Consider the following 14,898-nt stretch of genomic DNA (forward strand, 5'->3'; position numbering starts at 1 on the left):
TCCCCATATGTCCCCCGCTGTAATGGTAAGACTCATCGTAAGTTTGGGCATCACTTCAATGAGCACCACTGCTCCATGCACCAAAAGCAGAACTTACCAATGGCCAAACATTTTAATTCCAATTCCCAATCCCATTCCCGTTTCCATTCTGACATGTTGGTCCATGGCCTCCTCTTCTGTCATAATGAGGTCACCCTCAGTGTGAAGGAGCAACACCTTATATTCCATCTTGGTCATCTCCAACCTGATGGCATGAATGGTAAAAAAAATATATCCCACCCCCCTCCCCATCCCCTATTCTTTTATTTCCCATTCTGGCCTCTTGCCTCTACTCACTTGTCTATCACTTCTCCTGATACCCCTCCTCCTTCCCTTTCTCCCATGGTCCACTCTCCTCTCCTCTCCTCTCCTCTCAGATTCCTTCCTCTCCAGCTTTGTACCTTTCCTACCCACCAGATTTTACCTATCACCTTCCAGCAATCCTCCATCCCCTTCCTCTCACTTTCTTATTCTGGCATCTTCCTCTTTCCTTTTCAGTCCTGAAGAAGGGTCTCGGCCCAAAACATTGACTGTTTGTATACTTTCATGGATGCTGCCTTAATGTACTGAGTTCTTCCAACATTTTGTGTGTGTTGCTTTGGATTTCCAGCATCTGCAGAGTTCCTTGTGTTTTTGAGGGTTGGAAATCCTGCCATCAACCCTGTTCTCTGCCTTCATGTTCAACCTTCCAAAGTGTATCACCTCATGCTTTTTGGATTGAACTTCATCTGCCACTTCTCCGTCCAGCTCTGCATCAATGTCTTGTTGTAAGCAATGACTACCTTCTACACTATTCACAATACCAGCAACCCTCATGTCATCTGCAAAATTACTAACCCACCCTTCTATATCCTCATCCAACTCATTTATAAAATTCACAAAGAAGAAGTGCTCAAACAGATCCCCATGGAACACCACTGGTCACTAACCTCCAGGCAGAAAACGTTCATCCACTCCCACCCTCTGCCTTCTGTGAGAAAGCCAATTCTGAATCCATGCAGCCAAGTTTCCCTGGATCCCATACCTCCTGACTTTCTGAATGAGCCTATCACGAGGGAGCCTTATGAAATGCTTTATTAAAATCAATAAACACTAAATGCACTGTTCTACCTTCATCAATGTGCTTTGCCACATCAACAAATAATTCAACCAGACTCTTGGGGCACAGCCTGGTCCTCACAAAGATGGCTATCCCTAATCAGACTATACTTGTCCAAATGCTTGCAAATCCATAAAATGTAATTATTTATGTTTTTCTTATGAATGCTGGTTAAGAGGGTGCTGCTACAAGTAAGTTTTTCATTACACCTGTGCATATAGGTACTGGTGGATATGGCAATAAACTTGCCTTGAAGACTGAGAAGAGGTTTGGTGCAACAACACAGCCTGTTGAGTTAGTTTGCAGGAGCCAGCCTGTACAGTGGACCTAATCGAAAGTTCGACTTCTGTTGCCTCCAGAACCAAGGACAAGACCTAGAAGGTCTGGCTGTGAGTGTGTGGTGGATACAGGCTGAAGAGCAGCCTTCAAAAAGAAATGGGTATTGAATACTTGGAGGAAAACAAATCAAGTACATAGAATCAGTGGTGGAATCAGATCCAATTACAATGTTTAGGAGGCATGTCAACAGGCACGTGAAAAGGAAAGGCATTAGAAGGAAACAGCCTGCAGGGAAGTAAGCTTAGTGTTAAATAGGCAAACAGGTCAGTAAGGACATGAAGGGATGAAGGGCCTGTTTTATGCTGTACCACTCTGACTCCATGTTTGAGGGACTAACTACATTCCTCTCAAAGTAACCCAGGCTGTTCATCGCGTGCTTAGCAGTGGGCAAATTTCCTGGTCAATATTTCCCTTGATCGTTAGTGCAGAGCCTGGTGAACAAATAGAGAGAATGTCACTTACCTGAAATTGTATTGCTAATTCTGACAAAGATCTTCTCGAAATCAGCAAAATCACTCCATGAAGATTGAAACATGTGCATGAACCGATTCACATACAGATTCTCCATTCTAGAGAAAGAATTTTGCTTTCAATTAGCAGCTTACATAATATACCATTTTCTAACCTGTTCTATCTACCTGGCACAGACATAGGAGAGATGGAGGATGGGAGTAAGAATTCATTCCTTGAAGTTATTCTATTGCAAGGACACAGCTTGAAAGGTCCTTACCTACTTTTTTCAGCTGTTGAAATATTGTACGACAGCTCTCAAGAAGCTCAGAAACCCAGAAGATTAGCTCCCCATTCACCACCCTAAACACTTATTTCCTTCATCACAGTGGCTGCAGTGGAGAATATCTTCAAAACGCACTGCACTTACTCATTCAAGAATGTGACAGAACCTGCCAAGCCTATGACCTGTACGATCAAGTGAGATACAAATAAAGACAAGGTCTGCCATGAGAACACTACCACTTGCAAGTTACCTTCCAAGACCCACATCATTCTGGCTTGGAAATATATCACCAATCCTTCACTGTCACATGTCTAAATCCTGGAACTTCTCTCACGTAGAACTGGAGAAGCACCTTCACCACACGACTGCAGTGGCTCAAAGGAGACCCCCAGCACCACCACAACCATGCCGATCTTACCAAAGATGCCCATATCCCAAAAGATTAGTAAATAACCATAAGACACTTCCCCTACCCATTAGTCTAACTATGAGAGGCTTGCATAGATAAGGATCACTATCTCCTCTCAAATGGTTCCCATAGTATTGAGTGATTCTCTGAAGCTCATGGTCTATCTCTGAATAATTTAGTGAGAGAAGAGTGAGGTGTGGACAATTCCCTAATCGAAGTCTCAGTATCAGAAGGAAGTTGGTGGTGAATGATCAAGTACAGAGAGATAACTCAGATCGAGTGCTGGCTTTTGAAATAACAGGGAATCGGGTCAGTAACAACTGGTTCAAACAATTAATGTTACTTTTGAATGAAATTTTGAAACAATTCTGATTAAGGATCATTAACTTGAAACACTAGTTGTGTTTCTTTCTCCCCGGACATTGTCTGAGTTTCCCCAACGTTTGTGTTGTGTGAGTGAACAGGACCTGATACTCTTCACTCCAGTGTGGTGGAACGTCGCTCGGCAGTCGAATATCATTGTGAAGAAGAGGGCATGTTCTGGGTGAGGGGTGTCCTTAATGATGGATGCTGCGTTTTTGATGCACTGCTCCCTTGAAGATGTCCTCATGCTGGGGAGGCTAGTGCTCATGATGGAGCTGGCTGAGTTTACAACTTTTTCTTGTCCTGTGCAATGGTCCCTCCTCACCAGATGGTGATGCAGCCCGTTAAAACACTCTCCACGGTACATCTGTAGAAATTTGTGAGGGTATTTGGCGACATACCAGATCTCAAACGCTTAATAAAATACAGCCACTGTTGTGCTTTCTTTGTAATAGTGACAATTTGTTGGGCTCCGGAAAAATCTTCAGAGATGCTGACCCCTCCCCGCTAGGAAATTGAAACTGCTCACACTTTCCATTTCTGCTCCCTAGATGAGGACTAGTGCGTGATCCCTTGACATCCTCTTCCACAATCAGTTCCTTGGTCTTACTGACATTGAGTGCAAAGTTGTTGTTTTGACACACTGCAGCGGATTTATCTTTTGGATGGGAAACACGTAAGAGCCATGCAATTTTCATTGGATGGCTCTGACACCATGGAGCTACTCTACAACCCGAACAACCCTCCCCGTTACATGAGTGACTTTAGAGTCTTAGTTATACAGCATGGACACAAGCCCTTTGGCCCAACTCATCCATGACAATCAAAGTGCTGACCTGGCTTGGTCCCATTTGCCTGCATTAGGCCCCTATCCCCCTAAACCTTTCCTATCCGTGTGCCTGTCCAAATCTCTTTTAAATGTTCAAGGTTCAAAAGTATGAAGTAGATTTATTATCGAAGTACATATATGCCACCACACTTTCTTGGGGGCCTATCAGTAAATCAGTGAAAGACTACACCCAACAGGGCAGATAAACAACCAATATGCAAAAGACCACAAACTGCAATATACAAGAAAACAGAAATAATACTGCTATTAATAATAATAGCAGTAGATATTGAGAACATGAGCTAATGAGTCAGTGAAAGTGAGTCCATAGGTGGAAATTGTGTAGCTCCCCCTGTCAGCTTTTTCCACGTATCCACTGCTCTCTGTGCGGCTCCTAATGTTCCCTTTAAATATTTCTCCTCACACATAGAATACACCTCTGACTACAGAATACCCCAGCCTAGGAAATAGACTAACTCTACAGATCTTATTTATAGCTGACATGACTTTATAAACCTCTATACATCACATCTCAGCCACCCTCACTTTAGGAAAAACAATCTCAGTCAGTTCAATCCCTCTTTATAACCCAAATGCTCCAGTCCTGGCAAAGTCATTGTGTTTCTTTTCTGCACTCTCTCTAGTTTACACCCATCCTTTCTAATCCCATCGGATCAGAAAGAATTACAATACTCCAGTTGTAATCTTACTATTGTCCTGTACAGTTGCAACATGATGCCCCAACTATTGTATACAATGCCCTGACCAAGGAAGGCGCGAGTCCCAAAGGGCATCGGCACCACCCTGTCCACATGTGTCATTACTTTTAGGGAACTATTCTCTTTTACCCCCAGGTTTCTGTACCACATCACTCTCCTGTGCCCTGTCATTCACTGTAAATGTCCTGCACTGTTATGACTTCCCCATAAACATTAGTGCACATATGTCTGCATTACATTTCATCAGTCAGTCCTTGGCCCATTATCACAGTTCATCTAGATCTTCTTGTAAACTTAGATGCCATCTTCATGTCCGCTAAACCACCAATTTTAGAGTTCCCCAGACTTACCAGCCAGGGCGCCTACATTCTCAGAGTAGGAGGGGACAGTCTGCACACTCACAGGAGGGGGGTACAATCTGCACACTCACAGTCGGAGGGTACAATCTGCACACTCATAGGAGGGTACAATATGCACACTCACAGGAGGAGGGTACAATCTACACACTAACGGGTGGAGGGTACAATCTGCACACTCACAGTCGGAGGTACAATCTGCACACTCACAGTTGGAGGGTACAATCTGCACACTCACAGGAGGAGGTACAATCTACACACTAACGGGAGGAGGGTACAATCTGCACACTCACAGGAGGAGGGTACAATCTACACACTAACGGGAGGAGGGTACAATCTGCACACTCACAGGAGGAGGTACAATCTGCACACTCACAGGAGGAGGTACAATCTGCACACTCACAGGAGGAGGGTACAATCTACACACTAACGGGAGGAGGGTACAATCTGCACACTCACAGGAGGAGGTACAATCTGCACACTCACAGGAGGAGGTACAATCTGCACACTCACAGGAGGGTACAATCTGCACACTCACAGGAGGAGGTACAATCTGCACACCCACAGGAGGGTACAATCTGCACATTCACAGGAGGAGGTACAATCTGCACACTCACAGGAGGGTACAATCTACACACTCACAGGAGGGGGGTACAATCTGCACACTCACAGGAGGAGGGTACAATCTGCACACTCACAGGAGGAGGTACAATCTACACACTCACAGGAGGGTACAAACTGCACACTCACAGGAGGGTACAATCTGCACACTCACAGGAGGAGGTACAATCTGCACACTCACAGGAGGAGGTACAATCTACACACCCACAGGAGGGTACAATCTGCACACTCACAGGAGGAGGGTACAATCTGCACACTCACAGGAGGGTACAATCTGCACACTCACAGGAGGGTACAATTTGCACACTCACAGGAGGGTACAATCTGTACACTCACAGGAGGGTACAATCTGCACACTCACAGGAGGGTACAATCTGTACACTCACAGGAGGGTACAATCTGCACACTCACAGGAGGAGGGTACAATCTGCACACTCACAGGAGGAGGGTACAATCTGCACACTCACAGGAGGGTACAATCTGCACACTCACAGGAGGAGGGGACAATCTGCACACTCACAGGAGGAGGGTACAATCTACACACCCACAGGAGGAGGTACAATCTGTACACTCACAGGAGGAGGGTACAATCTGTACACTCACAGGAGGAGGGTACAATCTGCACACTCACAGGAGGAGGGGACAATCTGCACACTCACAGGAGGAGGGGACAATCTGCACACTCACAGGAGGAGGGTACAATCTACACACCCACAGGAGGAGGTACAATCTGTACACTCACAGGAGGAGGGTACAATCTGTACACTCACAGGAGGAGGGTACAATCTGCACACTCACAGGAGGAGGGGACAATCTGCACACTCACAGGAGGAGGTACAATCTACACACTAACGGGTGGAGGTACAATCTGTACACTCACAGGAGGAGGGTACAATCTGCACACTCACAGGAGGAGGGTACAATCTACACACCCACAGGAGGGTACAATCTGCACACTCACAGGAGGAGGTACAATCTACACACTCACAGGAGGGTACAATCTGCACACTCACAGGAGGGTACAATCTGTACACTCACAGGAGGGTACAATCTGCACACTCACAGGAGGAGGTACAATCTACACACTCACAGGAGGAGGTACAATCTGCACACTCACAGGAGGAGGTACAATCTGTACACTCACAGGAGGAGGGTACAATCTGCACACTCACAGGAGGAGGGTACAATCTACACACTAACGGGAGGAGGGTACAATCTGCACACTCACAGGAGGAGGTACAATCTGCACACCCACAGGAGGGTACAATCTACACACTCACAGGAGGAGGGTACAATCTGTACACTCACAGGAGGAGGGTACAATCTGCACACTCACAGGAGGAGGGTACAATCTGCACACTCACAGGAGGAGGTACAATCTACACACTCACAGGAGGGTACAATCTGCACACTCACAGGAGGAGGGTACAATCTACACACTCACAGGAGGAGGTACAATCTGTACACTCACAGGAGGAGGGTACAATCTGCACACTCACAGGAGGAGGGTACAATCTACACACTAACGGGAGGAGGGTACAATCTGCACACTCACAGGAGGAGGGTACAATCTGCACACTCACAGGAGGAGGTACAATCTGCACACTCACAGGAGGAGGTACAATCTGCACACTCACAGGAGGAGGGTACAATCTGCACACTCACAGGAGGAGGGTACAATCTGCACACTCACAGGAGGGTACAATCTGCACACTCACAGGAGGAGGGTACAATCTACACACTAACGGGAGGAGGGTACAATCTGCACACTCACAGGAGGAGGGTACAATCTACACACTAACGGGAGGAGGGTACAATCTGCACACTCACAGGAGGAGGTACAATCTGCACACTCACAGGAGGAGGGTACAATCTACACACTAACGGGAGGAGGGTACAATCTGCACACTCACAGGAGGAGGTACAATCTGCACACTCACAGGAGGAGGTACAATCTGCACACTCACAGGAGGGTACAATCTGCACACTCACAGGAGGAGGTACAATCTGCACACCCACAGGAGGGTACAATCTGCACACTCACAGGAGGGTACAATCTGCACACTCACAGGAGGAGGGTACAATCTGCACAGTCACAGGAGGGTACAATCTGCACAGTCACAGGAGGGTACAATCTGCACACTCACAGGAGGAGGGTACAATCTGCACACTCACAGGAGGAGGTACAATCTACACACTCACAGGAGGGTACAATCTACACACCCACAGGAGGAGGGTACAATCTGCACAGTCACAGGAGGAGGTACAATCTACACACTCACAGGAGGAGGTACAATCTGCACACTCACAGGAGGAGGTACAATCTGCACACTCACAGGAGGGTACAATCTGTACACTCACAGGAGGGTACAATCTGCACACTCACAGGAGGGTACAATCTGCACACTCACAGGAGGAGGGTACAATCTGCACACTCACAGGAGGAGGGTACAATCTGTACACTCACAGGAGGAGGGTACAATCTGCACACTCACAGGAGGAGGGTACAATCTGCACACTCACAGGAGGAGCGTACAATCTGTACACTTACAGGAGGAGGTACAATCTGCACACTCACAGGAGGGTACAATCTGCACTGTCACAGGAGGAGGGTACAATCTGCACACCCACAGGAGGAGGGTACAATCTGCACACCCACAGGAGGGTACAATCTGCACACTCACAGGAGGGGGGTACAATCTACACACTCACAGGAGGAGGGTACAATCTGCACACCCACAGGAGGGTACAATCTGCACACTCACAGGAGGGTACAATCTGCACACTCACAGGAGGAGGGTACAATCTGCACTGTCACAGGAGGAGGTACAATCTACACACTCACAGGAGGGTACAATCTACACACTCACAGGAGGGGGGTACAATCTGCACACTCACAGGAGGGTACAATCTACACACTCACAGGAGGGTACAATCTGCACACTCACAGGAGGAGGGTACAATCTGCACACCCACAGGAGGGTACAATCTGTACACTCACAGGAGGAGGGTACAATCTGCACACTCACAGGAGGGTACAATCTACACACTCACAGGAGGAGGGTACAATCTGCACACTCACAGGAGGAGGGTACAATCTGTACACTCACAGGAGGAGGTACAATCTGCACACTCACAGGAGGAGGTACAATCTACACACTCACAGGAGGAGGGTACAATCTGCACACTCACAGGAGGGTACAATCTGCACACTCACAGGAGGAGGTACAATCTACACACTAACGGGTGGAGGGGACAGTCTGCACACTCACAGGAGGGTACAATCTGCACACTCACAGGAGGAGGGTACAATCTGCACACTCACAGGAGGAGGTACAATCTGCACACTCACAGGAGGGTACAATCTGCACACTCACAGGAGGAGGTACAATCTACACACTCACAGGAGGGTACAATCTGCACACTCACAGGAGGAGGTACAATCTGCACACTCACAGGAGGAGGTACAATCTGCACACTCACAGGAGGGTACAATCTGCACACTCACAGGAGGGTACAATCTGCACACTCACAGGAGGAGGTACAATCTACACACTCACAGGAGGGTACAATCTGCACACTCACAGGAGGAGGTACAATCTACACACCCACAGGAGGGTACAATCTGCACACTCACAGGAGGAGGGTACAATCTACACACTCACAGGAGGAGGTACAATCTACACACCCACAGGAGGGTACAATCTGCACACTCACAGGAGGAGGGTACAATCTGCACACTCACAGGAGGGGGGTACAATCTGCACACTCACAGGAGGGTACAATCTGTACACTCACAGGAGGAGGGTACAATCTGCACACTCACAGGAGGAGGTACAATCTACACACTCACAGGAGGAGGGTACAATCTGCACACTCACAGGAGGAGGTACAATCTGCACACTCACAGGAGGAGGGTACAATCTGCACACTCACAGGAGGGTAAAATCTGCACACTCACAGGAGGGTACAATCTGCACACTCACAGGAGGAGGGTACAATCTACACACCCACAGGAGGGTACAATCTGCACACTCACAGGAGGGTACAATCTGCACACTCACAGGAGGAGGGTACAATCTGCACACTCACAGGAGGAGGGTACAATCTGCACACTCACAGTAGGGTACAATCTGCACACTCACAGGAGGAGGGGACAATCTGCACAGTCACAGGAGGAGGTACAATCTGCACACTCACAGGAGGAGGTACAATCTGCACACTCACAGGAGGAGGTACAATCTACACACTCACGGGAGGGTACAATCTGTACACTTACAGGAGGAGGTACAATCTGTACACTTACAGGAGGGTACAATCTGTACACTTACAGGAGGAGGTACAATCTGCACACTCACAGGAGGGTACAATCTGCACTGTCACAGGAGGAGGGGACAATCTGCACACTCACAGGAGGAGGGTACAATCTACACACCCACAGGAGGGTACAATCTGCACTGTCACAGGAGGAGGGGACAATCTGCACACTCACAGGAGGAGGGGACAATCTGCACACTCACAGGAGGGTACAATCTGCACACTCACAGGAGGAGCGTACAATCTACACACCCACAGGAGGGTACAATCTGCACACTCACAGGAGGAGGGTACAATCTGTACACTCACAGGAGGAGGGTACAATCTGCACACTCACAGGAGGAGGGTACAATCTGCACACTCACAGGAGGAGGGTACAATCTACACACTCACAGGAGGAGCGTACAATCTGCACACTCACAGGAGGAGGTACAATCTACACACCCACAGGAGGGTACAATCTGCACAGTCACAGGAGGAGGTACAATCTACACACTCACAGGAGGGTACAATCTGCACACTCACAGGAGGAGGTACAATCTGCACACTCACAGGAGGAGGGTACAATCTGCACACTCACAGGAGGAGCGTACAATCTGCACACCCACAGGAGGGTACAATCTGCACACTCACAGTCAGAGGGTACAATCTGCACACTCACAGGAGGGTACAATCTACACACTCACAGGAGGGTACAGTCTGCACACTCACAGGAGGGTACAATCTGTACACCCACAGGAGGGTACAATCTGCACACCCACAGGAGGAGGTACAATCTGCACAGTCACAGGAGGGTACAATCTGCACACCCACAGGAGGAGGTACAATCTGTACACTCACAGGAGGAGCGTACAATCTACACACCCACAGGAGGGTACAATCTGCACACTCACAGGAGGAGGTACAATCTACACACCCACAGGAGGGTACAATCTGCACACTCACAGGAGGAGCGTACAATCTACACACCCACAGGAGGAGGGTACAATCTGCACACTCACAGGAGGAGGTACAATCTGCACATTCACAGGAGGAGGTACAATCTGCACTGTCACAGGAGGGTACAATCTGCACACTCACAGGAGGGTACAATCTGCACACTCACAGGAGGAGGGTACAGTCTGCACTGTCACAGGAGGGTACAATCTGCACACTCACAGGAGGAGGGTACAATCTACACACTAACGGGAGGAGGGTACAATCTGTACACTCACAGGAGGGTACAATCTGCACACTCACAGGAGGAGGTACAATCTGCACACTCACAGGAGGAGGGTACAGTCTGCACTGTCACAGGAGGGTACAATCTGCACACTCACAGGAGGAGGGTACAATCTGCACACTCACAGGAGGAGGGTACAATCTGCACACTCACAGGAGGGTACAATCTGCACACTCACAGGAGGAGGTACAATCTGCACACTCACAGGAGGGTACAATCTACACACTCACAGGAGGAGGTACAATCTGCACACTCACAGGAGGAGGGTACAATCTGCACACTCACAGGAGGAGGTACAATCTACACACCCACAGGAGGGTACAATCTACACACTCACAGGAGGAGGGTACAATCTGCACTGTCACAGGAGGAGGTACAATCTACACACTCACAGGAGGAGGTACAATCTGTACACTCACAGGAGGGTACAATCTACACACTCACAGGAGGAGGTACAATCTACACACTCACAGGAGGAGGTACAATCTGTACACTCACAGGAGGAGGGTACAATCTGCACACTCACAGGAGGAGGGTACAATCTACACACCCACAGGAGGAGGGGACAATCTGCACAGTCACAGGAGGAGGTACAATCTGTACACTCACAGGAGGAGGGTACAATCTGCACACCCACAGGAGGAGGGGACAGTCTGCACACTCACAGGAGGAGGGTACAATCTGTACACTCACAGGAGGAGGGTACAATCTACACACTCACAGGAGGAGGGTACAATCTGCACACTCACAGGAGGAGCGTACAATCTGCACACTCACAGGAGGAGGGTACAATCTGCACACTCACAGGAGGAGCGTACAATCTGCACACTCACAGGAGGAGGTACAATCTGCACACTTACAGGAGGAGGTACAATCTGTACACTCACAGGAGGGTACAATCTGCACACCCACAGGAGGAGGGTACAATATGCACACTCACAGGAGGAGCGTACAATCTGTACACTCACAGGAGGGTACAATCTGCACACTCACAGGAGGAGGGGACAATCTGCACACTCACAGGAGGGTACAATCTGCACACTCACAGTTGGAGGGTACAATCTGCACACTCACAGGAGGAGGGTACAATCTGCACTGTCACAGGAGGAGGGAACAATCTGCAGACTCACAGGAGGAGGGTACAATCTGTACACTCACAGGAGGAGGGTACAATCTGCACACTCACAGGAGGAGGGGACAATCTGTACACTCACAGGAGGAGGGGACAATCTGCACACTTACAGGAGGAGGTACAATCTGCACACTCACAGGAGGGTACAATCTGCACACTCACAGGAGGAGGTACAATCTGTACACTCACAGGAGGAGGGGACAATCTGCACACCCACAGGAGGAGGGTACAATCTGCACACTCACAGGAGGGTACAATCTGCACACTCACAGGAGGAGGGTACAATCTACACACTAACGGGAGGGTACAATCTGCACACTCACAGGAGGAGGTACAATCTGCACACTCACAGGAGGGTACAATCTACACACTAACGGGAGGGTACAATCTGCACACTCACAGGAGGGTACAATCTACACACTAACGGGAGGAGGGTACAATCTGCACACTCACAGGAGGAGGTACAATCTGCACACTCACAGGAGGAGGTACAATCTGCACACTCACAGGAGGAGGTACAATCTGCACACTCACAGGAGGAGGGTACAATCTACACACTAACGGGAGGAGGGTACAATCTGCACACTCACAGGAGGAGGGTACAATCTACACACTAACGGGAGGAGGGTACAATCTGTACACTCACAGGAGGAGGTACAATCTGCACACTCACAGGAGGAGGTACAATCTGCACACTCACAGGAGGGTACAATCTGCACACTCACAGGAGGAGGTACAATCTGCACACCCACAGGAGGGTACAATCTGCACACTCACAGGAGGGTACAATCTGCACACTCACAGGAGGAGGGTACAATCTGCACAGTCACAGGAGGAGGTACAATCTACACACTCACAGGAGGGTACAATCTGCACACTCACAGGAGGAGGGTACAATCTGCACACTCACAGGAGGAGGTACAATCTACACACTCACAGGAGGGTACAATCTACACACCCACAGGAGGAGGGTACAATCTGCACAGTCACAGGAGGAGGTACAATCTACACACTCACAGGAGGAGGTACAATCTGCACACTCACAGGAGGGTACAATCTGTACACTCACAGGAGGGTACAATCTGCACACTCACAGGAGGGTACAATCTGCACACTCACAGGAGGAGGGTACAATCTGTACACTCACAGGAGGAGGGTACAATCTGCACACTCACAGGAGGAGGGTACAATCTGCACACTCACAGGAGGAGCGTACAATCTGTACACTTACAGGAGGAGGTACAATCTGCACACTCACAGGAGGGTACAATCTGCACTGTCACAGGAGGAGGGTACAATCTGCACACCCACAGGAGGAGGGTACAATCTGCACACCCACAGGAGGGTACAATCTGCACACTCACAGGAGGGGGGTACAATCTACACACTCACAGGAGGAGGGTACAATCTGCACACCCACAGGAGGGTACAATCTGCACACTCACAGGAGGGTACAATCTGCACACTCACAGGAGGAGGGTACAATCTGCACTGTCACAGGAGGAGGTACAATCTACACACTCACAGGAGGGTACAATCTACACACTCACAGGAGGGGGGTACAATCTGCACACTCACAGGAGGGTACAATCTACACACTCACAGGAGGGTACAATCTGCACACTCACAGGAGGAGGGTACAATCTGCACACCCACAGGAGGGTACAATCTGCACACTCACAGGAGGGTACAATCTACACACTCACAGGAGGAGGGTACAATCTGCACACTCACAGGAGGAGGGTACAATCTGTACACTCACAGGAGGAGGTACAATCTGCACACTCACAGGAGGAGGTACAATCTACACACTCACAGGAGGAGGGTACAATCTGCACACTCACAGGAGGGTACAATCTGCACACTCACAGGAGGAGGGTACAATCTGCACACTCACAGGAGGAGGTACAATCTACACACTAACGGGTGGAGGGGACAGTCTGCACACTCACAGGAGGGTACAATCTGCACACTCACAGGAGGAGGGTACAATCTGCACACTCACAGGAGGAGGTACAATCTGCACACTCACAGGAGGGTACAATCTGCACACTCACAGGAGGAGGTACAATCTACACACTCACAGGAGGGTACAATCTGCACACTCACAGGAGGAGGTACAATCTGCACACTCACAGGAGGAGGTACAATCTGCACACTCACAGGAGGAGGTACAATCTGCACACTCACAGGAGGGTACAATCTGCACACTCACAGGAGGGTACAATCTGCACACTCACAGGAGGAGGTACAATCTGCACACTCACAGGAGGAGGTACAATCTACACACTCACAGGAGGGTACAATCTGCACACTCACAGGAGGAGGTACAATCTACACACCCACAGGAGGGTACAATCTGCACACTCACAGGAGGAGGGTACAATCTACACACTCACAGGAGGAGGTACAATCTACACACCCACAGGAGGGTACAATCTGCACACTCACAGGAGGAGGGTACAATCTGCACACTCACAGGAGGGGGCTACAATCTGCACACTCACAGGAGGAGGGTACAATCTGCACACTCACAGGAGGAGGTACAATCTACACACTCACAGGAGGGGGGTACAATCTGCACACTCACAGGAGGGTACAATCTGCACACTCACAGGAGGGTACAATCTGCACACTCACAGGAGGAGGGTACAATCTACACACCCACAGGAGGGTACAATCTGCACACTCACAGGAGGGTACAATCTGCACACTCA

At 49.1% G+C, this 14,898-nt stretch overlaps 1 protein-coding gene across 1 annotated transcript in view; it reads right to left on the bottom strand.

Annotated features, from left to right (window-relative positions):
• The window catches only part of LOC140212023 (polyunsaturated fatty acid 5-lipoxygenase-like), an 88,444-nt gene that overhangs the window by 26,010 nt on the left and 47,536 nt on the right, over positions 1–14,898 (bottom strand). Inside the window, exon 5 of the mRNA XM_072282392.1 lies at positions 1,940–2,046. Within this exon, the coding sequence (XP_072138493.1) occupies positions 1,940–2,046 (107 nt within the window). The remainder of the gene's footprint in view (positions 1–1,939; positions 2,047–14,898) is intronic.

The sequence above is a fragment of the Mobula birostris genome, chromosome 18 (assembly GCF_030028105.1).
Source record: "Mobula birostris isolate sMobBir1 chromosome 18, sMobBir1.hap1, whole genome shotgun sequence".
Lineage (NCBI taxonomy): Eukaryota > Metazoa > Chordata > Chondrichthyes > Myliobatiformes > Myliobatidae > Mobula > Mobula birostris.